Source organism: Engystomops pustulosus, chromosome 7, assembly GCF_040894005.1.
Source record: "Engystomops pustulosus chromosome 7, aEngPut4.maternal, whole genome shotgun sequence".
In the NCBI taxonomy this organism is placed as follows: Eukaryota; Metazoa; Chordata; class Amphibia; order Anura; family Leptodactylidae; genus Engystomops; species Engystomops pustulosus.
The window spans coordinates 48201870-48229427 of NC_092417.1; the positions used below are offsets into that span (position 1 = coordinate 48201870).

The following is a 27558-nucleotide window of genomic DNA, read 5'->3' on the forward strand; positions in this document are numbered from 1 at the left end:
CCGTGAATGCAGGAGCTGGTGCTGCCAGTCACGTGACTGCCATGTCCGCAGGGGTCAATCAGAGTTGCTGGGTTTGATCAGACCCATTACAATTCTGATCAGAAATTTCAACCCACAAAGGGCCGTTTACCACTGTGACTTGGGCTCTTATAGATGCCCATGTTACAGGTGAGAAATAGAAACTGAAAAAAAAAATTTAAAATTTAAAAAAAAACCTGTGGAAATGTTCCCTTGGGGTCGTTTATAAAAATAAAGTAAAACACACACAGCATTAATACATTTTTAAAAATAAACATTAATATTTCCTAATAAAATAATAAAAATCCCCCGCTACACTGTAAAAATATTGCCATAGTCTCTGTGTTTGCCCAAGACTGTACATATTAGATATTAAAACAACCATCATTGTGAGGAATTAATGGTCATTTTGAGCTAATTTGAAAACTTAACATTACAAAAAAAGTTCTTTCTCCAATTTTTATATTGTTAAACCACAAAAAAATAAAAATTAAAAAAGGTCTCTTGATATTTTTAATTTTTAACTATCCCTATGTGTCCTAAAAACATGGTTAAAACATTTTTAAGGTATTGCCCAAAAAAGTTATGGTCCTGAGGCCAATAAGTATGAAAATTTTCTAAAAATTCCCTGGCAATTAAAACCTGAATAATCAGCAGCCCGAAGTACTGGACATGGTGTCCCCAGGCTCTGGGCTGCTTTTTCTAATTCTTTGTGTCAGGCTTAAAGAAGACTGGCGTTGGGATTGAGGTGAATAGGAGTAGCTTAACTTAGCATAGTACCATACTGATATATAGAATACAAAACAATAAATAAACTGAATAGTCTGCATACTGTCCAACCATTACAGTATAATTTTATCTGATGACTTCCCTTATTTCAATTCAGCTGACACAATACTTTAGCCTTTATTGTGACCTTGGTGACCTTGGTGGTACCTTTTGAAGTATAGTGTAAATTCTGCACTTTCAGAATTTTATTAGGACTGCTCCTGTGAATTGTCATTTCAAAATGTGCTTGTAATTTCATGCCAATGCCACAGTTTGGAATCAGATTTCATGATTTTCCTTAATGCATTTATAAATATATTTAGGAAACAATGAGGAAGATTTATTAAAGGAAATCTACCAATGAACCATGCATACCTTGAGAATGCTGTAGCGACACTGATGCGGATAAATATTGTTTAAGCCCTGAACTGACTGGTTTTGCTAAAAAAACTATTACAAAATTCAGGACCTTGGGAAAGATGGGTGCAGGCTTGCTGCCATACATAAACACATTACTTCCACATACATAGGAGCTGCCTGGACTGTCCAGACAGGACTAATCAACCTGAGCTGGATGACTGGGGGATGGTGGGATGGTGCAGCGATTCATTACTTACGCCTGTTAGGGACAACACAGTGAATACAGCGTTCTCTGAAGCTGTGAATAATTTGGAGAGGAGAAGTGCTGAGACAGCAACAGGAGAGACAGAGCCTCATTATCATCATTTTATAATTGCTTTTTCAGCAAAACCACTGAGTTCAGGGTTTAAACAAGATATGTTTCTGCATCCGTGTAGCTACATCATTCTTAAGGTATAAAATAAAAGCAAATCATATATTTCCCTTAAGACTGCCCATCACATCCAGAGTGTGACATGTCGGAATTTCAGTTATAACCTACACCAATACTCTGGCTGAGAAGTCCCCCAACCTGCCCTGTGTCCTGTGCCCTGTAAAGCTCACTTTTTCTAAAAGGGGTGTGTGGTATGGAAAAACCTCAAAAAGTTGTTAAATCTATGGTGTGCAGACAGAATTGTGACTTTTTAGAAAACTGGTGTACAAGGAATGATAAATCTACCCCAATGGTTCACATTTATTAAAGCCCCTGCGGCAGTTTTTATCTGACGTTGCATGTTTTTTTCAGTGCAAATTGCTTGTACATGTATGTATAAAGTGTCTGTGACACATTTGTTTCGCGGCTGCACTATTCCGCAACGCAACACCAAACCCTGCATTGAAAGGGCCATTCCTGTGCACAGTTGGACCGTGCGTCACATTATCAAGCAGTGTCTGACAGAAATGTGTGTTAAAGGTGCACCGAAAGAAACGTTGGTGCACTCTGTCGGAGGAGTGCAGGGGATGCCAGATTCATGAAGAACGTGGGACACATGTTATAAATCTGGCGCCCCCTGCACACTCCTCAGGCAAACTGCACATAGTACAGACCGCACTGTTTTTGATAAATGTGGGCCACAGTGTTATGTTACCAAACTAATGGCTGACAAGGTAGAAGTAAGCGAATGCTCCTATGAATATCCTCCAGGCTCTCATTGTTTATTTTCAGTGCTCCAGATGTTTAGGTGTCTCCCATCCACAGGTGCCTTAAATTATATTATAAACAAATCATTAAAACCTAAAATTGAGCAATAATCACTGAACACTCTCATTGGGCAATTCTAGCATTTAAAGAAAATGTACCTAAAAAGTGTTTGGGTAACTAATTAGCTTTTTAGTGTAAAAGGAAAAAGGGGGAGATTTTCACCACTGGTTGGCACACTTACAGAGGGCACAAACTAATTACACTCTCGAAAGTGCGGTATAAGATTCAATATGTGATACTTTAAGCATGTGATGACTTAAAGGAAATCTACCACTATGTGTGGTACATACTTACCTAGCACCGTCTTCTTACCTATCTTCGCTCATCTCGGGTAGTGACTGTGTCAACATCATGTCAACATGGTATTTACATTAAAAAAATCTTAACATATGTTAACACATCGGCACAAATATAATAAAACTGGTGCACTGTGCCTTATTTACCTTTGTACTTGCTCTGTGTAAGTTGTACCACATTATTTAATACTGGCTCTTAATTAATCTGGTCAGTTTTCGGGATGCGCACACAGTTGCACCTATTTTTTCTTAGTGCACTTGGCTTCATGCTGTTGCAGAACCAACATAACAAATACTGGTGCAAGCTACAAAAACCCTTTTTTATATGCAAATGTGGACAAAAAAACTGGTGCAAACACAATGGTATATGTCTTCCAATGCGTTTTGGAATGCGTGCGTTAAATGCACCCTAAGACTGGTAAGTGCAACTTTCATTTTATTTTCTTTAATTTTTTTTTTTTATATCCTATGAGTTGGTCTAGTTTGCTGCACCACAATATAGAATTTTCAGGCACATGGGCCTTTTTTCTGTCTGGTCATGCCCCCTAGTTAAGTCGGAAAAAGCCTAAAAATGGTCTAAAACCTTCACTAAGTGTGGCAGAGGGCATTTCAGGTGCAAATTTCTCAAGTTTTCTGGCACAGACAGATTGATACATCTCCCCCAATATTGCATTTTGTAAGCACATTTACTAAAAATGTTCCAAATTCTGCCCATGTATAATGCTGATTGCGACAGATTATCATTAAGAACGTGCTCCAGAAATAATGAATCTGACGCTTCCCTGCACTGGCCCGAGAGTTCTCCAACTTTTTCGTAGTGCACCTTTAACATAGGGCATGCAACAGACTTTGCATGTTAAATCTGGCGCATGGTCCGACTGAGCACCGGAACGCCCCCTAATTTGTGTTGCAGATGCTGCCCCACAAAAGGGTCTCGTGCAACACGTTTGTGGTACAGACACTTCTTAAATACCTGTGCGAGCAGTTTACACTAGAAAGAACGTGCAAAGTCAGACAGAAAACTGGCGCAAAGCCCTTAGTAAATGTGCCCCATTGATAGCACAATGTTAATGCTATGCAATTAGGTCAATCTCTTCTCCACATCTGTTGAATTACATTTCGAAAACGCAATGTAAAGGCCACATCTGACCGCACCCTTAGGCCACAGACTTGTACAGAGACGTAATATGTTGGTCCGTACTGCACCTCTAAATTTATATTAATGTTGGAATCGAAAATAATCTACAGAAAAATTGTGGCATTTCCATCAAATCCCAGCTCTTGGGCATTGAACCATTAGGCTCCCTGTGTACAAACGCAGCCCTGATAAATGGATGACACATGGATGTTTTTCACTGTAGTGTGATCTGCCCTGAGGTATTTAATGTGAAATATAGCACATGGCTCCAGTTATACAGTAAACTGAAGTGATAAATGGTGTTTTACACTTTTTTATTGAATTAAATGATCTTCAAAAAGACCACACAGCTATGGCGCCCTTGGCTGCAAGTACGGGGCATGTTTTGAAATGCCCAGGTAGACTTTTCTTGCCCCAGGTAGCAAACAATGAAGGTCCAGCTGATAGCAAAGTCATTGCTATCTTCATCTACTGTAATTAGTAAAGAAAGATGTTATTTTTAGGCACAGGCACTTACGCACTTGTGAAAATGTTGACCTTTTTAAATCCATGCTTAGACAGACATTTCCAATAAGTGTTGAGGAGAAGTCTGCCAGCCCCAGCTTTTTCTGCCTGATCTCTATTTTCTCTCCATCATCTCTGGGCTGAATTTAATCTGAGTTGGTTCCTTTGAGCCTTTGTGCTTACTGGGGGAGTTGTTGGCGCAAAGGGATCGCATTACAACTTTCATTTCCTGAAATGTTTGAGGGAACATCCAGGGTTTTATCCGCACATCAGGCAAAGTTGCCGGCTCAGGTTTCAGTTCTTGTCACTCAGCTGTCACCAAAACAAATGAGCCTCTCAGAGATGGAGATTGAGTGAGCTACCTGCTATTCATGACCCCTGCAGCAGGTGATCACTCATGGGAAAAGCAGGTAGAATGAATCATTTTGCTGCCTTTGTGTTTCCTCTCCTTCTTGGCTGACCCAACCATGGTGTGAAACTTGCCAGTGAGGGAGAGAAAAGTTCCCTTAACCCTCTCTTACCCAGCAAGATACCAAAATTAAAAGTTAAAGCTGGATATAAAAAATCTCAGTAATTCTAGACATCTTAGATTGGTTGGCAGGGAGTATTTTTCATTGATTTTTTTGTTCCTTTATGTATTTTTGGCACATTGTAAACAGCATTCTCTTATTTCAATCACCAATGCAGCATATTGATGTTTATGACCTACAAGATGCAGGAAGTGCTTGGCTTACAGTAGAGACAATCCCCACCTAATAAAATTCATTGTTTTTTTTCATATTTAAATTTTTATTGGTTTTATAAACAGCAAATACATACAAAAACACTTTGGGGAGTGAAATTACACCCTGAAACAAAACCTAATGTGCCAGATCTATTAAACACCAGTTTTCCCTCTTACTTTGCACTATAAAGAACAACTTTGGAGATTGCACATGTATTTAAGAAGTAAACCAACATTTGGAGAGAAAAAAGAACTGGACCGCACATTCACACTTTATACAGTGATCTATTGGCACTCGGCTACATTTCTAAAACAAACTTAAAGGTCTCAGACATTAGCTGAGAGGAAGCAGGCGGAAGTAGCTTCGCTGGTCTCCATGTGACACAAATTGGGGGGCGTTTCTTAAATTGCAAATTGTGTTGCACGCCCTATGTTAAAGGTGCACCGAAAAAAGATGGTGAACGTCGGGTCAGTGCGGGGAAGTGACAGATTCATGATTTCTGGCGCACGATCTTAGTGAATTTCTGCACCCAGCATTATACACGGACAATGCACTTTTAGTGCAGTTTCCGACTTTCTAAGTAAATGTGCCCCGCACATGTGTCAGGAATCCGATGGGCAACAACACGGTATGAATGCAGCAGAGGTAACACTTTCTTGTATGCATACATTTACTTAGTGGTATTTAACTAGATCAGTATGTTTATTTTGCTGTTTATCTTCTTCATGTGACTACTTTTACATTTTTTGTATTTGTTATATTATGTTATGATTTTTGAGAACATTTCCGTCAACTTACTGGAAAAATGCATTATCTAACCAAATAACCTACACCTTAAGTAATACTTGTTTGGCCTGTTTGAGCTTTTTAGAAATGAGGAAAACCAAAACATATGACAAGTGCTTCTGCAGGGGAATATTTATGTCATATAGCATGAATTACACCTAAGTGAACAACATGTTTTAAAATATTTAATTGAAACTTTGGTTAATTAAAAGAAACAGGTGCTTAACGACTGTGAAAATGGGACAGACCCAATACCAAAAGGAAATCTTTATATTTTTTTGAGCAAACTTTGCCCTGCCCTCTAAAACTAAAGGGAACCTGAGTTATGAAACATGAAGCCTGCAAGTAGGACATTGGGACACATTTACTAAAGGTCCGAACACCGCATTTCGGTTGGGTTTTGCTACTTTTTTCCGTTTTGCCCTGAATTGCCCCGGGTTTTTGGCTCACGTGATCGGATTGTGGCGCATCGGCGCTAGCTTGCATGCAACACAAATCAGGGGGTGGGGACGTCGGTCAAAAACCCGACTGATTTGGACAAACTGCGGAATTTAAAAAGCAAATTGTGTTGCAAGATCAGCACTCACATACACCGGGAAGAAGGTGAACTCTGGCGGACCTCAGCAGGGAAGCGTCACATGCAGGATATCGGGCGCACGATCTTAGTGAATCGCGGCAGACCCGAATCCTCCTTGGACATTCTGGATCGGTGGCGTCAATGGGACGGGTAAGTAAATGTTCCCCATTATCTACAATCTGCTCAGCTCCTCCTGCTCTATAACTATATATTTCCACTGACTGACATGCTACACAGAAATATAAGAGATGGAAATATCTCACCTGGCCCATATGTCTCTAATAGGATTAAAAAGTATATGCACTAAAAGAGAGTATAGCTGCTAAACGTGTAAATTGTTGGTGCTAAATAAATAAAAATTATTATTATTATCATTAGTAGTAGTAGACTTAAAAGGGAACCTGTCATAACACTGAACCCCCCAAGCAAACAAACTGTACCTTCTACTGTACTCTTGTATATTGTACTCCTCCTAGAGGTCTTTTTACCATATTTCTACGTTGCAGAAAAATCATATTTTATTCTTTTGTAAGATGCAGTCAAGGAGGTGGGGCTGCTTGACCAAGCAGTCAGGCAATCCCACCTTCTGACCACTCCATGCATCTGGCATGCCAGAGCAGCCTCTTAATTGTAAGGCCATTCTCCGGCTACCCGGAAAACTTGCAGATATGCAGTGCACCGATTAACATCTTGCGGGAGCGCCTCTCAGCCAGATAGCTGCAAGCAGTGCCTACTGTGCATGCGCAAAAACTCTGGATAGCCAGAGTGTGACAACAGCAAGAGGAGGCTGCAGTGGGAAGTGCCAGATGATGGGCACTGCAGTGGGCAGTGCAAACTGTGGTCAGAAGGCGGGGTTGCCTGACTGCTTGGTGGAGCTCCCCACCTCCTTGACTGCATCTTAGGAGGGAACTTTTTTTTAGAATGCTGCAACATTAAAAAGATATAAAAAGACCTCCTGTATACTTACAAACATTGGAACAAGGTACTGTTTGTGTGATTGTGGGGGTTTATTTGTGGTGGCAGATTTCCTTCAAATTGGGTAGTACAATAAAGTGTATGAATTACTTGTGAAGTATATAAATAACACTAGATAAATGTCTTGTATAACTTCTAAGTCTTAACACACACCAGGAAAAAGCCAAAATCCATTGTGCCCTATAAATCTGTATTTGTTACTTGTGGATTTTGGCAAAAAATTATTTTAAATTATTTTAGTTCATAACAATCCTAATTTGTATCTGAATCCTCAGCGCTATATTACACAGCTGGCAAAGCTCCTGTCATGTCCTGGGGCCGTATTTAATTAGAGGAGGAGCAGCTTCTAAATATCAGTCCCTGTTGTTTGTAAATAACATTACTCTGTGTAAAGATGTTGTGTGCAAGGGATTATGGGATTATATGGCTGACTAGGAGCCTTTGGATGGAAATTGGTGCTTAAAAACCTAGAAAAATAAGGACGGAAGTGTTTTTTTTTTTAATAAAAAGATAAGCTTTAAGGTTCATATTAAGGGGTCGTCTGCATTTTACAGCACAGGATAAATATAACATTACACCACTGCTTGTATAATACACAACATGTTGGGTCATCCAGAAACTGAGATGCTCCTTTTAGGTGTAGTTACCTGGAGCAGAGGAACATTGAACTGTGGATATTTGAATACTTCATCTTTACAAAGTCAGCGCTCTTGACTTTATTTTACATTAATGTATAGTGTTTTGTGATGTACATTCTGTACTGTGTCTGTAAAGACTGATAAGAAAGGATAATGAACATTGAGAGATATTTCTAACTGTGTATCTTCAACTGAAGAGAAGCTAGTAAATCTACAGTAGAAATTGTTTTGATGGAAAAAAAAAACAGACTTGTTTACTGCAAAAGTAGACAGCCTGACAGGTGTCTGGAAACTTGTTTACCTCTTTAGAAACTTACTGCCATAAAATATTACGGAGACTACTCCAGGCCTTTCCTCAGCATGAAATCCTTCTTCTGCCAGGGAGGAGATCAGAGAAGTCGGCCTTATATTTGTCTGTATTTTTGTGCACCAGAATTTCCTCAGTAAAGAAGCAGTTCACTGCAAACCCTTACTGTGTACTTATCTCCCATTGGGGTGCACCATGCATTACCATCCCTTCCGGAAGCAGCAATGCGTGGCATCAACTTAGCAGTGTCTGGTGGACCCAGCATACCCATTGACACATACTGGAAAACAGAGGGATAGTTGTTGTCTCCATCTGCTCTGTATATGACGTATCCATTGTAAAAGATAGGATGGAAAGACATAGCAAGCTACATCTTTCCATCCTCCGGATACATCGATCTGCAGGAGAGGAGGGTGACATGATGTGCCCGTAGCGCCCGCAGTACCCCCTCGCAATAACCTAATATGTTATCTGAAATTTGGGATTTAGGTGAGCAATGATTTGTCCATCTTCATCACAGACATTACTGACAAGTACTCACATATTAGTAAGTAATTTCAGGTCCCATAATACCGGTAACACATGTCAGTAACTAGTTGATTCTGTATTGACAGACTTCTGTCTTGTGTTCAAGGGGAAGAAAATGGGTAACTCCCTCATGTACCTTCACAGACTTTAGACTTGGCTCATGTGTTATAACTAAAAAAAAATCTGGGAATCCCACTCTTTAAATAGTACAGGGAGAAATCCCATAAAGGAGAACGTGCTGTAACTGATTAGGTGGTGCAGCTATTGTCATGTTACTTTTTACAATTGCTCTTATCCACTTCATGGCTTCTATTTTAGTACACACTGAACCATCGATGAATGCTGGGAAGGCTTTATGGGCAACTTCATCAAGTAATCTGATCTGGCAAATCATATCTACTCATAGGATAGTCCAGGATGGCATTAACCAGTTATCTGCTGTTCATTCTGACCTTTAGAAGGCAGCAGTAGGTCATTGATTGAAACATAATTGGCTATTCCATGAAACAATAAGCTTTGAATCATCCTTTACTATATGTTTATGGCCCAATTGTGAGTTGAACGTGTTAAAGTCTCCTAAATTCTGAGTTTATTGGTGAAAAAATTGCAGCTATACACAGAACACATTGTAGTGAATGGGGGACATGTACTATGCAGGTCTTGGTATCTCTTTCCCTAGTACAAACCTTGTTATACACATAAAATAGAACTAGGTGACAAGATATTTGTTATCAGGTAGTAAATGCTGGTTATATATTGTTTTGGCCAAAGCTAGCTGGAATTGATTTGTGCTACATACTGTTCAAATACTGTATAACCTTATGGTACCTATGTTTGCTCATATGGTTTAGTACTGAGTATGTAATGGCAAAAAACGGAACTGCAGACCTTATAGGAAGGGTTGTAAAGGAGGGTATGGGGAGTATAAGGGATATGTCAGGATGCTAATCTGAGTAATGTTAATATTTCTACCCTAAAAGGATACTATAGAGGAATAAATAAAACAGTCATATTAATTCATGGATCAGCAAGTCTTGCTCTCGTAATACCAATCATATTGACCAGACCTGATTCATTTCTATTCCACCTTCCCCTCTCTTATCATCCTACACCTGTCCCTAGGATCATCTGGCAGCTAAAACCTACAAGATCTGTACTGCCTGGCTCCTATGTGTTCAGTCTGTCCATAGTTTTTCACGGAGCAGTGAGTCATAAGGGCAAATTTACTTAGCCGGTCCTGTCGCGATCCCTGATCCGGACGATCCAACAAAGATGAAGTCCGGCGATTCCCGTAGCTCGTGTGCCGATTTCCTGCATTTGTCGCTTCCATGCTGAAGTCCGCTGGAGTTCACCTTCTTCTTCCTGGTGCTTGTAAGTGCGTGTCTTGCGACACAATTTGAATTTTAAATCGCGCATAGTCCAAATCCGTCAGGTTGGCCAACGGCCACGCTCCCCTATTTGTATCGCATGAAAGATTGCGGCAAAATCCGATCGCGTGCGCCAAAAAACCCTGTTAAATGCGGCACAAATCGGAAATTGTCGGGAAACCCGACGAAAATGCGCTCCTCGGACCCTTAGTACGTGAGCCCCATAGTGTCAGGATGAGATCAAAAACAGCCATGGACTAAGTTCTGGTTAATAGTGTTTCTCTTGTGGCAGTGGCTTCTACATTGCTGGATAATTTGCTGCATAATTTGTAGAGGTAACCTGCATCTTAAAAGAAGGTCAGAAATTGACCAAAACATCAAAAACTATGTGAATGTAATAAACACAAATCTAAACTTTATATGAGTGCCAAGTTATCTCTCTAATATTTGATTGGGTTGGTACCTTACTTGTGCACCTGTTACCCAAGTGAAGTGACGTTTATAAAGACATGCTGAAGAATGGCCTAAGTTCTGTGCTTAATGGTGAAGAGAATTGAAGCTTTACACATCAATGAGGGACATGCACCACCCGGCCTTGATACCTCTTGTCTTGGTGCAGGCCTTGTCATAGGCTGGTTTCATGGCCTCACAACAATTGCCAATAGCGGGACTGAAGTAAATTCTATATTTTTTCATGCCAGTTTTGTATTGTGAAAGATGTTAGATACCGTGGATGCCATGGCCCTACCTTTTCCCTGCCTGCATCACATCCATGCTTAGAAAGCGCTGAGGGCGCTGAAAAACCTCCATTTGCGCAAAACTTTTTTTTACCTTTTTCTACTCCAAAAACCCAGACTAAAATGGTTTATACAGTTGCTCCCCTAAGACAATTAAAGGGGTGTCCAAAACATGAGCCATTCCCCATCATGTGTTTAGAGGACACAATAAAAACTATAGGGTAAGGACGAGTGTCATATTATTCTATGTAAATCATCACAAAGCTACGATTACAAAAACATAATTAATTGAATTACAGAGATGGGTGAAGTCTACTGATGGCAGAAGTGTGAAGTTGTTCCTTATAGGAATCAAATCGATGATGTCAATTGTAGATTGTAAAATCTAACAGGTATTAGATATACAGGTGAGTAGGGCAGATTTATCAAGCTGACTAAGAGTAAGAATGTTCTTAGTTGCCCATGGCAACCAATTACAGCTCAGCTTTCATTTTACCAGTGCTCATGAATATTTTCAAGGGGAGCTGTAAGAACATTCTTACTCTTAGGCCCCTTTCACACTTGCGTTTTTCACGTGCTTTTTCTGCGCATACTTTTGACATGCAGAGCTTGCATTGCACTCTGACCCATTGTAATCAACAGACTTTTTTTTTTTTTCAGACTTGTAATTTTGTTCACACACACACGGTTTTTTTAACGTGCGTTTAAATCTCGGCATGCTCTACTTTTGCAAGTCACGGGCGTGAAAAACGCACCATACAAGTCTATGGAGATGCATCAAAAACATTGCACTCTGAGACCCATGCAAGAACAATGTAAGTGCAATGCGTTTTTCATGCATCAATTGCCATAGAAAAGATAGAGCTCAGCCCTGAGTCCTTTTCACGCGGATTATCTGCGCATGAAAAACACGTTGAAATTGCATTGAAAATGCACATGAAAAACTGAGACACTGAACAAACTCTGACTGAAAACTGATTGAACTCTGATGAAAAATGTCAGTTTTTCACTGACGTGATCTGCAACGCAAGTGTGGAAGGGGCCTTAAACCACTTGATAAATCTGCCCCATTGTCCATGTCTGTCCAGATTCTGGTGCAGTTAACCGAATCACATAGATTGTACTTTCCATGTGTCTCTGCCGTTACAATATCTGGGATGTTATTTGTAGGTGACGTAAATGCACTATGGATTTATAGAATCATTGCACAATGATACAATTACACTAGATGGAGCTATTTTACTGTACAAATGTTAAATGTTATATTATGTATACTTTGGTGAAATATAATTCTGTGGACAAGAGCTTTATGTGCAGATAAATAACAGTCCCATATATCAACCAAACAGATAACTACTGTATGGAACGGCAGTATTCATTTATATGGCCACTTTTACAGTAGTTAACTGAGAAAGTGGGAGTAGATCTAGATGGATGGGGTAATCCCTTCTATGACTGAATTGCTCCTGGAATCTACTGTATTATTTTATAGGATGTCCCACCATAGTACCAGAGGATCCTGTGACACAATGTAGAACCCTAAGGTCCACTAAAGGACAACTGCATTTGGAGCCAAATTTATTTGCCACTTTATGGGTTGATCCATAAAACAATCTATTACATGGACCATCTAACATTACCAAGCTCTAATTGAAGTAGGAACAGATGATGTGGCAGACAATACTTAAGGTTGACATGCTATGTTTGGTAGAGCTTGTGGAATCCAAAATATTAAGACACCTCCAGCAAGGGTAAAAAATTTTTCCCTCCAGAAAGGAGTGAGTTGAGAAACTGTAGGTGAGTGGTATATCCGATGCCTGGGAAAGTGAGGTGAGTATGTGAGGGCAGCAGTGTGGGAATGACATGCATTGAGCTGCCTGCAGGGCACAGAGGAAGGATGAAATGTAATGCTCTGCTCATACACAGGGCTGGGAAGCAGACACAGGTGTGAATGACAGATACATTTTTTCTCAGACCTTTAGAAAAAAAATCTAAAAGCAGCCTTTACTGGCCTTAGCTTAGAGGCTGCTCAGAAAATGGTGCTGACTTTCAAGTTACTTTGCGCCTGCTGTCCCCAGGCAGTCATTACTTGAAGTCACCTCTGTTCCCATCTGCAGATCCAGGCCACTGTAATCTAAGCTTTGGCAACTCATCTATGTAAATTCACCTGGAAACCATACAACACTTATTCACATGTGAGGATTTATGATCATAGTGGTCTGATGATCTGTATAATCTGTCAGTTTTATATTGTTATCTAAAATGGTGCAAGTTTGTGGCTCCTGTAACAAAATTAGAACATAATATATCCATCATGAGGAACATCTAATTCCATGGCTAGTCATTGCCATCAAACTTACAGAATGTCCAGAAAACAGACTATACACAAAGTTTACAAGGTTCATCCCACTTATATCTGTTTGGATAGAAAAAAGTAGACCACAGGTGTCACACGGTATGAGGTCCGTTCATGTGCTGATGACAACAGAAAAATACTGTTCAAGACAAGGACAAGTATACAGACAAGTTTTCCATGGCAGCATAATTCCCAGAATCCCCTAGTGGAGCATCAATGGCTATAAGTCTCCATACACTTGCAAGGCAGCCTTAATTGGCAAAGTCTCCTTAAGGAGAGCTCTTATTCTCTGACCCAAGCCAAGGGTAGAAATAGGACCTGAACCAAGAATAGGACCTGCTCCAAACTGTGGCCAAGTCATGGCCAAGGGAACCACAGCTGTGTGTATGAGCCCACAGGGTCGTGTGCTAGGTGCTGAAACAATTACTATCACATGGGCAAAAACAATATATGTGTATATGTCACTAAAAACAATGTATTATGTCTTGTGCATGGAATGGTGGAGAAGTACCTGGCTAATCGGTGACCCAGTAGGTTCTGCCTTAGGCATAACTCTGATTATCCAAATGTTGTAAAGTACAGTACTGTATTTCATGTACATACATATGTATGCCTTTACAGTCAGACATTAAGTGAAAGATACCGTAGCCCATATTCTTCCAACAAGGATCTATGGTCAGAAAAGGAATCTATACTAAATGCCCAGAGTCCAGAGGGTCTTCCTCAACTATTGTTCTATTTTATGGGATTATTTACAGAAATGTAAATCCAAGACAACTGCAAAGCCATCACATGCCCCCCTCTTCTATATACCTAAGTTATATATGGCCTGTCATGGAGTGTTTGCTTCCTCTTCCTCCAGACTTTATTTAAAGCTCCCCAAAGACCAGTTTATCTTCCATATATAAATATAATAACATAACAATTGTGTAACCTAATCACATAGCATACTGGATCAATTACATGTAATATACATATAAAGGGATTCTACTGGCACAATATCAAGACATAATAATACAGACTATATCCATCCATATTAAGGGCATTAATCCATATTTTAATTATATGATCTAAGGATCCTTTTTATCTTTAATATAATATTACCTTGCACATATTGCATGTTGACTCACTTTATAACTCAATGCCTCCCTTCAATACCCCACTATAGCCAATGTTTAGTTTTTACTAGCTCTGAACATGAGATGGAGAAGTCTGCCTCTATTTTTCCATCTCTCACTACCCCTATAAAGTAGGATTTTCCCAGTAACCCAATATGCCCCCTACTCTGTCATGGGCATTATAGGAGTACTTCCTCTCTTCCATAAAAAATGGATAGTTATTACACTACGACTGCACATTTCTAATAGACTGTGGAAAGTATAATTACAGTTATTTCACCCTGCAGTGTAATAAATGTGCACCTCCCATTTCAGAAGAATACATGGCTAGCTTTAAATGCAGACTACAGCATAGGTTATATAACATACACATGACGATAATACTGCGATAACATCATGATACCGCTACTTATGCAGAGCACAACCATCTGACATACAGAAAGTTAACTAATTATGACTAATACGGAGCAAACCGGAACAACATCTCAAATACAGAACAAAGCAACTCTAGCTACAAATATTTTACCATGGTAATGCACAGCAAATCAGCCATAGGAAGGGTTAAACAACTCCTATATATATTTGCCAATTCTACAAGCAATTGACCTAGTGCTGCAATGTGTGGTAAAGGGGTAGTTGTGTGAGTAGAGGCTGTTTGCTCTGTAATACCATCTGTTTATTTACTGCAATCTTGGAAAAGCTCCCTTGTACACCTATTAAGATCCTCGGATCACACAGGACCCTGCAGCTCTATGACAGTCACCCCCCGTCTCCACTACATAGGTAGGGATTTACAGTATAGTTGAAATAAAGGTATAGAAAGGTTAGATGGATGAGGTAGGTAAATAGGTTGATACAGTGGAATAGATAGTGAGTGACATTAAATACGAGAGAGAGAGAGAGAAAAAGAAAGAAAGAAAGAAAGAAAGAAAGAAAGAAAGAAAGAAAGAAAGAAAGAAAGAAAGAAAGAAAGAAAGAAAGAAAGAACAGAACGAAAGAAAGAAAGAAAATAATTCATGAATTACAATAATAATAATGTTGATATGTTTGTATATTTCTATACATAGATAATCAATAAACATACAGATAGATAAACAGAAATACAGGCAGACAAGATAGATAGATAATAGAAGAAAATAGATGGATGGATAAAGAGATAAAATGAGATAGATAGATAGATAGATAGCAATATTTTATTCCGATGAACACTGAAATCCCGATAATACACAACATACAATGTAATGTATCAGGACACTTTCACTTCCACCCTGGGCAGTGCTGTAATTCCCAGTAGCTCTATGTATTACACTCTGAATACACTTTATGATATAATTAGATACAGAATAGTGATTCCTCATCTTCCTATAAACAGCCCTGTGGAAGGGATGCATTTACTGTAATGGAAAAGGATATCAGGGATAGTGATGCTGTGCTGGTCAGTAACTGGTGATCCCCTTACTCACCCCCTCCCCAGGCGGAATTGCTGCGAGTTTCGCAAAATTTCGTTTAAAATAAGAGAAGTGAAGTTTTATGTATGACCCGACAATTACATAATAAAGGCCAGAGACGTCAATAAAATGTTGCTACTATTTATTCTATCAACCACGTATCTAATATATAGGTATCTGACATCTGCCTACCTGATATCTAGATATTATCTATCTATACATCCATTCATAAGTCCATCACATCTGTAGTGTTTGTGGTGTTGTTATTGGATAAATAACGACATAACAGACATTTCTACATAAAAAGCACAGATATCACGGGTGGTTCTTGTTCTGTAGCTTGCATAGCTTACAATACTGCACAGCATCCAGCGAGAGAACCCTATTTATTTAGGTGTAAATGGCGCATAGCAGTAATTGTCGCATTTCCTGGGAATTAATGAGATTTAAAGGCAACACCAAATGGGTGACACTCCAAATAACCTTTTACCTATATGTATGAGTGCAGGGCTATAGAAACTTATAGACATGTTAAATCGTGTATATTGAAGCGATCATGTAGATCATAATTTAAGCCATATCTTTCTTTCTATGGATTTTATATTTATTCAATTGCGTACTGTATGGCTGTTTGTGTATCTTAAAACACGTTTTCTTCTTTCCTCCATTCTATTACAGGTGAACCCAATTTCATTCTGCCTCTATCTATTGTAGTTACCTATTATATATTTATTCATTAATAATGTAATTAATATAACCTAATCTGTTCACATGTATATCCATTTCTTCTATAATATACAGTTGTATATAATCTACTGCTGTATGTGTATGTATATATGCATGTTATATGTGTTAAACCTATTCTGTTCGCTTAAATCATCTTATTCAATTTTGGTTTCCTCTATCTGTCTATTTACAGTATCTCATATCTATCTATCTATCTATCTAAAACCTATCTTTTCAATTTACTGATGGATTTATCATGTCTATGTGTGCTGTTGGATACCTATTGACATCTATCTTTCTATGTATTTTTAAATCTATCTATAATCTTTCTATCTATATATACAGTATCTCAAATCTACCTACCTATCAATGTAACTTTATATATATAATCTGTCTATCTATATATATCTACAGTATCTCAAATCTATTTATATATCTTTATATCTATCTATACTCTCTATACTCTATGTATCTATCTCCAGTATCAGTATCTCATATCTATCTATCTGTCTATCTATCTATGTACTTCTATTTCATATAACATATTAGCACTTCAGTATTCTGTTGACATGTAGAAAAAAAAAAGCAATGAAGAAGGCAAATAATAATACAGTCCACATGACATTCCGCTTGGGATCTCAGTCCCTGCGAAAAAAGGGGGATGTTTGTTTTTAGGCTAAGTGTAGGGATTGTCCCTCTTCCCGACCAGGCAGCCTCCTGCAGAGGGTGGCATCGCTCCATGTCCCCAAGCTGGGAGAGTAAACAGCGCTGCCACTTACATAAACATCTACTTAATGGTCAAAAACACCAACAAAAGGATCATTAGCTGTGCCCAATGGGACTGGTGTCAGGGATGTGCTAAGATAAATCACTGATCACTATACAAATAGTATCATATATATAACTACAATAATATTACATCTAAAAATACATATGTATAAATAATTGCCTGAACTGAAGACTGGTAGAACATCAAAGTATTTTTGCTATTCATACTGACAGCAAAGTCCTTGCATGTACTTTATTCATACTTACATCACAGAGATGGATAATAGATGGATAGATAGATAAATAAATAGTTATGAGATAGATAAAGATAGATAGAAGATACATAAATAAGCAGATAGACAATACACATGCATAAACAAACATCTTTACATAAAATACATCATACAGACACACTAACTCACACATACTTATATATATATATATATATATATATATATATATATATATATATATTCTGATATATCATACACCCACATACATTTATTTCAGATAATATACCCAAATTATAACACATGCATACACTTACTTTTACATGCTGCACGATTAGATATATTGACTCAATATTTAATATTAATACATTTGGACAGATATAAAAGTAACTTAGAGGTTAGTCAGGAAATCAGTATTTACTACAAATGTCGGGTATTATTAGGCGTGGTATATAAAAAGCAATGTCAGGAGAAATAAATAGCATATCGCCTAGATAGAAAATTTGATAATAACTAATACAGATTGAAGCAGTTGCAAAATCTCTTATATATACAATATAATATATACAATATATAATGTCACTACGATCTGGAGCAAATGATGGGATGACTGACAAGCCACTTGGTTATCGCATTTACCATGCACAGCACATTATGGTTACTACCCTTAATCGTTTTCCAATAGTAGTCAACGAGAAATACATAGTAATATGTCATGTGTATTGATGGCTTTATTGTCTGCGCCACTCCGCTTGTCATATTCGCCAATTGTGCGACAAAATAAAGACAAATACTTGGTGAATTATTTACTGATATCCCAGCAAAAAATACAAATTTTAAAGTGCAGAATCAGAGAATATACACCGGCTTTATGATTGTTGTTTGAATTTTATAGCTCAGGCTTATGGATTTACGTCCTTAATTTTTTTTTTTTGCAAAAGAAATGTGGGTAAAACTGTGCGCAGCGTTTATAATATGTATAGTGAATTTCTCTTTACTTCGGACAAAAGACATCAGGCTCTAAAGATTTTTTTTTCTAATACTGTATTTTATTATAAACTACTTTGCAATCGATGTATAACACTAAATTGTGAAAAAGAAAAATTGTAAACGTAACCTCCTCCAAACTGCTGAACTTGCGGCATTGTGAAGAGCACTCAGCCCCAGAGATGTTTTCTTTGTTTGTTAGTTTGATTTTTTCCATCATTTAGGATTTTCTTGGGTTTTGGAGGAAAACAAAAAAATGCGGATCTTCATAAATAAAGCACAATAATAATATTAATAATAATAATAGTGATAATATCCTGCAGGGTGGTATTATATCCTTAGCTTGGTAGGAGGAGGTGTCCTAGTGCCTCTGGCCTCAGCATTTGGCTAATAGCAGAAGAGCTATGGGGGTGATAAGAGCATTCGGTGATGGGGGTGAGGTGGGGGGGTCTTGTCATCAACAGGAATAGAAAAAGTCTCTTTACATATTCTTAAGTACCATGAGATGAACCTTGTCTTTGCTATATACAATCATTGTGCAGTCCAGGGCTGTCTCCATCATAGCCTTGCTTAGGACCCTAGATCCACTAAGCTGGAGGTGAGGGGTCCCAGTAGTGAGTCCTGTAGCTGGTGCTGGTGGCTGCCCAGGCCATGGCCCCCCTGAGAGCCACCTAAAGCGCTCAGAGTGTAAGAAGAGCCCCCGGGGTGGGTTAGGTTACCCTGCAAGAGCAGGACTGAGTTCTGGTCTGGGCTCTGAGGAGGGGAAAATTCTTCTTCAGAACTGGACATTAGGGATTTTCCTCCATCCAAAGGAGACAGCTGGTTCTGTTTGTTCCCGGATGTGTTGTTGTTTTCCGTGTTTTCTCTGCAAAAAAGAGGAAACAAAATATATATAAGCTTAAATGTAAGGAACTATTTAGTTAGCAAAACAAGGCTTATAGATGAAACACGTGCATATCTATCCATCTGTCAAGTTAGATAAACTACTAGTTATCTCTTTTTCTTGCCCATAATCTATCTATCTCTTAGATGTAATAATTTATCAGAAAAAGCAATTGTATGGCAAATATGTCTTGGTTCTATAGATAGATTGATAGAATAGAGATGACAGATCGATATAGATAGAATAGAGATAGATGTGTGATTATATAACGTCGTATAGAAATAATCACATTGTATATCAAATACATATTTTTAAATTACATGCATTATGTTGTTTACATAATGTATAGATAGATAGAATAGAGATAGATAACTAGATAAGAGAAAAATAAGCAGCACTCCTAACAAAAAAAGATTAGGTGAATACTTTTATTTCATATGCTATGTAGATATATAGATTAGAGATAGATGACGCAGAGTATAGAGATAATAAAATGCAGATAGCCATGTTCATGTAGGCCAGTAGGCACAGTTGGTACATATAGTATATATAACAAATGTATAGCATAAGGGAGGTATATGGATTATTGGCTTGAAGATAACATTAAATATGAAAAATGTAAATGATATTAGGAGGTGATAATGTTGCATTGCCAGCCCTCTGCAGTGATTCCTCCCTATATTCTCTGTGTTAGGCACAGGTGAGGTGTAATACTACTACCATATGACAGTCCCAGTCAGCAGAGTATGTGGTGAGCTGGAATAACACTGGACTCCACAGTCACCTCTGTATTTGTTTATGCTGCTGTCTATGAGAGCCCCACTACATGCAGGGAGATCATTACTGGAGGGGACTTCTCTATTAGAGGACGACCCCTGTACTCCTCATTCAACAAAACTGATTTAACCTCTCGTGTGCTGGGGACACTAGTGGTCACTATTCCACTGTAGACCACGTGTGGCAGCCGGAGAGGATGGGGATTCTTTGTCTAGGACCTTTTAGCCGTCAGATGGGAGGTTGCTGCATATACATGATGTATTGCTGTAGTCTGTGCATGACATGTTCCCTTACCTTTCCTTGGCTTCTGCAGCTCTGTCTCTTTGCCTCCTGTTTTTGAACCAGTTGCTGACCTGGGTGGTGGTGAGTCCAGTGGCCTCTGCCAGCTCCCTCTTCTCCCTGGGAGATGGGTAGGGGTTGTGAGCATACCATTCCCTCAGAACCCCTCTAGACTTCTCCTTAAAGCAATAACTTGTCTCTTCTCCATCCCATATGGTTCTTGGCAAAGGAAATTTCCTCCTCACCCGGTATTTGCCCACTGCCCCAAGAGGTCTCCCCCTGAGCTTCTCAGCCTCCACATAGTGCGCCTTGAGCCACAGCTGCTGCAGTTTTGGATGGTTGTGTGGGGAGAACTGGTGACTCTCCAGGATCTTGTAGAGTTCTCTGAAGTTCCCCCTGTGGAAGGCTACTACAGCCTTAGCTTTCAGGACACTCTCATTCTTGTGGAGGTGGTCACAGGCTGGCAGGGACCAGAGGAACCTGCCCAGTCTTTCCAGGTTCCCCCCTTGTTGTAGCACCTCGCAGACACAGGCTACTTGCTCCTGAGTAAAGCCGAAGGAAGGCAGCATAGACATGGCTCAGTGTGCTGGAGACACAGCCAGAAGACTGGGAGTATAAGTCCTCCACATACACTGGAGAAGTAATGCAAGTCACACAAGGTATATCCAAGCGTAAAGAAGCAGAAAAAAACACCCAAAAGAACCCAGTTTACAGACTGCTCAGCGCAGGGGATGCTGCATGTAGCTGCTACAAGTTTGTCACTCTTCTGGTAGAAGCCTCCTTAAAGCTCCACACTGCTGTGCACACTGATTGGCTGCACATATGGGGGCAGGCTGCAGAGCAGGGAGCACAGGCTGGAGGGTGGGGAGGGCAGGGGTGATGCTGCTGCCCTTGGGTGGGAAGAGAAGAAGGGAGGGGGGGGGGGGTAGACACGCCAGGGCCTTGCAACATGAGACCCTTCTCAAGTATCACCTAAGGGGACCCAAGACTCATCTCTGCACAAATCAATTATAACAGCAGAGCTCTGTGGGAAAGAAAAATCAAAAAATGTCATTGTCCAGTTCAGGTGAGTTGGTATTTAATTACCTTAATGCTTGCTATGAATAAAACATGTGCTGATGAATAGGGATGAATTATTAAAGAGCACAGAGTCAGCATGGGGGGCATGGGGGCTAAATGTATATAGAGAGATAGATGGACGATAGAGATGTATAATTCTAGAAATAATGTATCTATCTATAAATATATAAAATGTATATATATCTAGAAATACTACATATATTTTTTTTTACATTTTTTAATTCAAATTAGATGTATGATATCTGTATACATTATAACAGATAGGTAGATAGAAGATGAATAGATATGTACAGTACAATTATAGAAATAAAATTGTATATATATTTAATAAATACCTTAAATTATTATGTAGAAGTATTATATATGTATACATTATGTTAGAAAGTTAAATAAAATAATAAGTACTGTATACCTATAAATTAAATGCATTTTGCTGTTTGAATGATGTCTCTCTCCCCTCTCTCTATATATATTCCCAATTAAACAGACTGTATATATTAAATAGACTTTAAAATTTTAGAAAATATGTCCCACAAAATAAATGCCACAACAATTCCGGGAGCATCTTCTGCATTTCCTCCCTTTGGTCTATGAGACTGGGGCATTTAGCACAATGAGTTCCCAGTCTAATTATGCTAATCCTCATTTACACACCTTGCTTGAAAGCAATTATTTAAAAAAAAACTTCTCTAAAAACAATTAGGCTTTTGTAAACACAGGTAATAATGTATTGTTGGTAGCAGGGGAGGTAATAAAGGGAGACAATGCTGTGAGATAAGAGAACACAGAGGTGCTGGGAGAAGTGGATATTATCTGCCATTGTCTGTACTAAATGGCCTTTTAACTACTTTTTCCCATAGACGTTATTTTTGACACTCAACAGGTTGAAGAATCAATATTTATTTATGATATTAGTAAATTAATATTTAGAAAACAAAAACGCTACAATACGTATCAGTCTTTGTAGCATGTGATATAGATTTTAATTGTGGAGAAGATATAGAACGTTTTATGGAATATGGATAAAATGTTGCCAATATATCAGGGATCAGGGCTCGGGCTGACCTAAATCTCCCAGCTTTTAGCATACATCCAGTCCCTGTAAGGAGACTGTATACTTTCTTAGATTACAGAGAAGAATCCCTATTTTGGGAGGCAGGAGCTGGGGGCTCAGAGGTCTCCTCAGAGCACTTGCTCCATACTTCAGGGTAGGAGCTGAATTGGGAGAAGTTTTTACACTCGTTCCGGTCCCACAGCTGCCTTGTCAATAACTGCTCCAAGAGGACACATTCCTGCTCCTACCAGGAGGGCAATGCTCAGCCAGGACCCCCACCTCAAATGCTACAGCCAGTATATATCTATGTACATCTACACATATATTTAATTTTATGCACATTATATATAGTGTATGCTACATTCTCAGAACACCCTGGCAGTATAAATAATAAATACATTTTTTTTTTTATTTTTCACAGCCAATTAGAGCCATGTATAAGTTGCTTGGCATGCTGATAATTGTAGTTCCTATTGTTTGTGCAGACTTTTAATTCAGAAGTACTGCTATAGGGTTATACAATTTAAATCTACATCTAGAAGAAGAAGCCAATAATGACCCACAGATACATAAATGAATATTCTATGGCATTAAAAACTTACTTACAATTGATGTCACTATACAATGTAAATGTATATACTACGCAATGAAAAACTTACCTACAATTGATGGTCACTATACAATGTAAATGTATATATTATGCAATGAAAAACTCACCTACAATTTATGTCACAATACAATGATAATGTAATTTATCTATATACATAACAATGCAATGTCATGTGCATTCCCATAATTCATGTCTCAATGAACTATAAATACATATATATATATATATATATATATATACCAAAAATGATCATGCTATCACATTAAAAGCACAAAAAGAAATGCATCCACCTATTGCCCCAATACATAATCATAATAACGGATATATATTTAACTAAATTGTGTTATAAATGTTCCAAACTTGCTATGTATGTGTTAAGTATGCATATATCCCTGTACAGCCCATATGCACAAGATTATAAATAGATATCCATAAGGCAATATATTTTGTACCTGCAAACTATTCTAAAAATACATGCAGCCCTGTGCACACAGCCCAGTACAGAGGACACTAGAGCGGCCTAATTAGATGTTGAGCTTCTGGTGCAGATTATTTATCTCTTGGCCATTCCCGTACATTGGGTTGGGTAACACAAAACCAGTCCATTAGTAAATGAGCTTTGTGTTTGAAAGGTTTTTTTTCCTCCTTCTTCCCAACCACTTGCTGTTCTGAAAACTAGATCACATTTCCTTATCTGTAGTGGGAATCTGCAGTGTGACACCCGATCCTCTCTCCAGCAGAGGTGCAGTGCCCACCGGCCAGGCCTGTGACATAGCCAGCCCACGACCAAAACAATAAGCACTTGTATTTTCTTTCTAAATACCCTTCCCAATCCCTTAACATATATCTGTAGACTGCTGTTGTCCTGAAATAAAAATAATATAGCAAATCTATAAACTAGAGCGGCCACTTTAATGAGCTGGAGGTAATTACTAGGTAGGCACCTGTATAAACAAAAGTGAGGAGGTGATTGAGGGAAAGCGGTGGCCAGAAGACTCCTCAATTTGTCCTGGATGACTTGGAGATGCTGGTGCCATTGTTCTGGATGCGCTTTATAGCCTAAAGGCAACTGGGATGCTGCTCAGGAGATTAGTGCAAAGTTATATTACTAGTCAGGAGAGCGTAAACTTTATGTCACCTTTTTAGCCGTTGGCCTTATCTATTTAATTACAACAGACTTAATTATAAATGAAGAATTGAGGTTGGAAAGAACTTATCATTTACATGGCTTCTACTTCAGGAATGGGTACAGTTTTCAGTATACATACCATCCAATGGAGTATGAGAGGTTGGGGAATGATCCAGTGGCGCCGTATAAGAACTAGTTCTGCACCTCTTTCCATATGATGTTCTCCTCCATGCAGAATTGGGGCCCATAAGCAGAATCCACATTAGTTGTATTTAATAAATAGTCCATTTTTTTGTATCATTTACATCTAAACATTGACAACTCTAGAAAGTCACGGTGCGTCTGGCAAAATGGTGTCCTCAGTTCTGTTACATAATATATCATTTTTCCTTTCTAATTATCTTAAAAAAAATGTTTATTGCAATAAGGAATTGCATTCCAGAAAAGTTATTGGAGAACAGCAACATAAAAAGATATGACAATTCGGATGACAAATATTGAGGTTGAATTTCGAATCTGTAGTGGTCATTCTATAGAAGAGTTGCAGGCGAATAATATATATATATATATATATATATATATATATATATATATTCATATATTGAAGCCCTGTTAAATGACTACTGTATAACTTACAGTAATAGTAGTCCTAATTAGTCAATTGATGGTTCAATACTCATGAATTTGTAAGTGAAACTAGTAAGTAACTAATAGCATCTCCACTGACAAATGGTAGATTTATGGACAGTACAATTATCCTGCAGGATGGTAGACCTCAGTTAAAGTGGCTGCCCAAAAACATACAAAAAAAGAAAGATTTCCACTCTTTAATATAGTCTTCAACTGGTATACCAGTTCATGCCTAACTATATTACCATACACAGCCATTTAAAGGAACGGCAATATAAAGCATTCATGTTGTGTTTTGGAAGCTCAGCCATGGCTCCTCTATTCCTTCTCATCACCCTCCTGTTTGTGCCTGTAAGACAACTGGCTAAAGCAGAACAAAAGATCATTAAAGGGGGTTAAAGAAACTACTGCACTCAGGCATCTCCAGGCACATTGACATATTAAGTATTGTGGTTGTACCTGGTATTGCAGCTGAGCTCCATTCAATTAAATAGGACAAGGCCACATGACAAATGAGCATGGAATCAATGACCTGTGATAAGGAAGGTCAAGAAAACAAGTATGCTACCAGGTATATAGATGTGCTGTTCAAAGTCCAAGCAGTGGTGTGGTCAAAATAAAAGATTTTTTATTAAAACGTTCTGCAGTGGGACTTTAATATGGAAGCTGCATCACTAAAGAGTCACAGTATCTTCAGGGAGCAGATTGCCAGGGGTGCCGAGCATTGGACCCATGAGGTTACTTAATTTTTTTAGAACTGGAAAACCCCTTTAAGTCCTGCCCCTTCACTTACCAGTCTGACCACCAGGTGGAGCCCCTGTGTTCTCTACAGGATTTTCACAGGAAATCTGCTGCAGACTGACATACAGTGAATTAACCGTTAACATTTGAATTCAACCAATGAACATAAAGATACATTATTTAAGCTTTCTAGAGATATATGAATACATTTACAATGTGTGCAAAACCCTAAGCTACATGTTTTTGCTATGTAAATAATGGGATTGACTAATAGGACACATGTAAAGAGTAGGATGTTATTTGTACAAAGAACCACATGTTCTTGTACGTGTTTATCCCTCCTCCACCCGCAGTTATCATCACTATCATTCGCACGTGAATCTGAAACACAAACGTATCACTCCATGATCTTTTTGCTTCTGAAAATAATTTTTTTTTAAAAAAAGGTCGGTTTTGCAGCCATTGTCCGCATTGAGCTCTTTCATAAATATCTGCAGGCACAATGCATTCAAGAGACACGCTCCATGGTCATTTTAACTATTTAATTGCCGGCCAAAGAAAAACCCCCTCCAGCAGTAGAGGAAGGAAGAATTTGCCCTTGCAGGGTGAAGTCTCTGCGCTAATTTCCCTCGGAGAGAGGGGCTGCTGATGTTAATAGTATGTGACACTAAATAAACAGTTAAGTTGGCTTGGAAAGATGGAGTTAATTATGCAGTGAACTTCAGTGAATGCCCCACTATGAGGTGTATATGTTGTGACTCACAGCATAGGGGCAATCTGCATGGAGGGGGGGGGGGGCTTCTTCCCTCCTGTCTGTGCTGAGGGGGTGACCCCACAATCTCTGGGGTAGCACGTAATATCTGCAGCTCAGCCACATTATAATAAAACACATTTTCTTGTTGACTCTCTAGGAGAAAAATTCACTGCTGGCTTGCCCTCCAGTAGACCCCTCAAATCATTTTCTGTGGTCACACCCTGTCTCAAAGCAACGAGCCTAAGAAAGAAAGTAGAATTCTGCACTTTTTTGCAGCGGTTGTAAAATACTAAATTACAGGCCTAGAAGCCACAGCTATTCTGTCTGTAACCCAAGTGTTGCAGGACTGTATTATCTCCGCCACTGGAAACTAATAACGATTGTTTAGGTCACTATGTTTATACCATACGTGTAGTGTGTACTGCACTATTGTTAACACTTATTACATAGAACTAATTACACTGGGAGTCTGTAGGGAGCTTCTCCTAATTCATTTATCCCCCTTGTTATTTTAGAATTTTGTTTTCGGATCCTCTATCCCCCTGATATCTGATTTGCCTAGATAAATATGCACACAAATATATATTCTCATGGTAACATAAAACTATCAGCCCTTCTGAGATCTTACCATTAGAGGTCCCATTGCTGCCCCTCTCCCTAGGTCATTACGGTACTGCTGGTCTCTAATCAATCCTAATGCAATGGCAATTGGAGTCTTGATGAAGGCAGATCAGGTTTCTTGTAATGGGCCTACCATATTTTCCTAGAGCGCCTTATTTAACCTGAGATGCCAGGGGGACGAGTCCTTTTCAGCTTCTGATTACTTCAAGATGTCGCTCTCATTTGGAATAAAACAATGACAAAATAATGCCAAAAAGACAAGATTAAATAAAAAAGAAGGTAGGAAACAAATGAACTTTAGGTATTAGAAGACTCCGAATATTTACAAAATAACACAATAATAAAAATAGAGATTTTTTTTTAATAATTTCAAACATTTTCACATGTTAATTGGGGTAAATAT

At 38.6% G+C, this 27558-nt stretch overlaps 1 protein-coding gene and 1 long non-coding RNA gene across 3 annotated transcripts in view; one reads left to right on the plus strand and one right to left on the minus strand.

Annotated features, from left to right (window-relative positions):
- Positions 1 to 18368: 18368 nt before the first annotated feature.
- SIX1 (SIX homeobox 1) lies at positions 18369 to 21411 on the minus strand. The gene is made up of 2 exons (XM_072115814.1): positions 20552 to 21411; positions 18369 to 19462 (listed from the first exon to the last, which is right to left on the minus strand). The coding sequence occupies exons 1-2, from the start codon at positions 21109 to 21111 to the stop codon at positions 19168 to 19170; spliced, it is 855 nt and encodes a 284-aa protein (XP_071971915.1). The 5' UTR covers positions 21112 to 21411; the 3' UTR covers positions 18369 to 19167.
- Positions 21412 to 21479: 68 nt separating this feature from the next.
- LOC140069751 (uncharacterized) overlaps positions 21480 to 27558 on the plus strand; it is a 40849-nt gene continuing 34770 nt past the window's right edge. Inside the window, exon 1 of one of the 2 annotated variants that reach the window (XR_011848848.1) lies at positions 21480 to 21602. This is a non-coding gene — a long non-coding RNA (uncharacterized lncRNA). Of the gene's footprint in view, positions 21603 to 27235; positions 27435 to 27558 lie in introns of those variants that run through there. The other variant, XR_011848847.1, reaches the window with a different exon arrangement.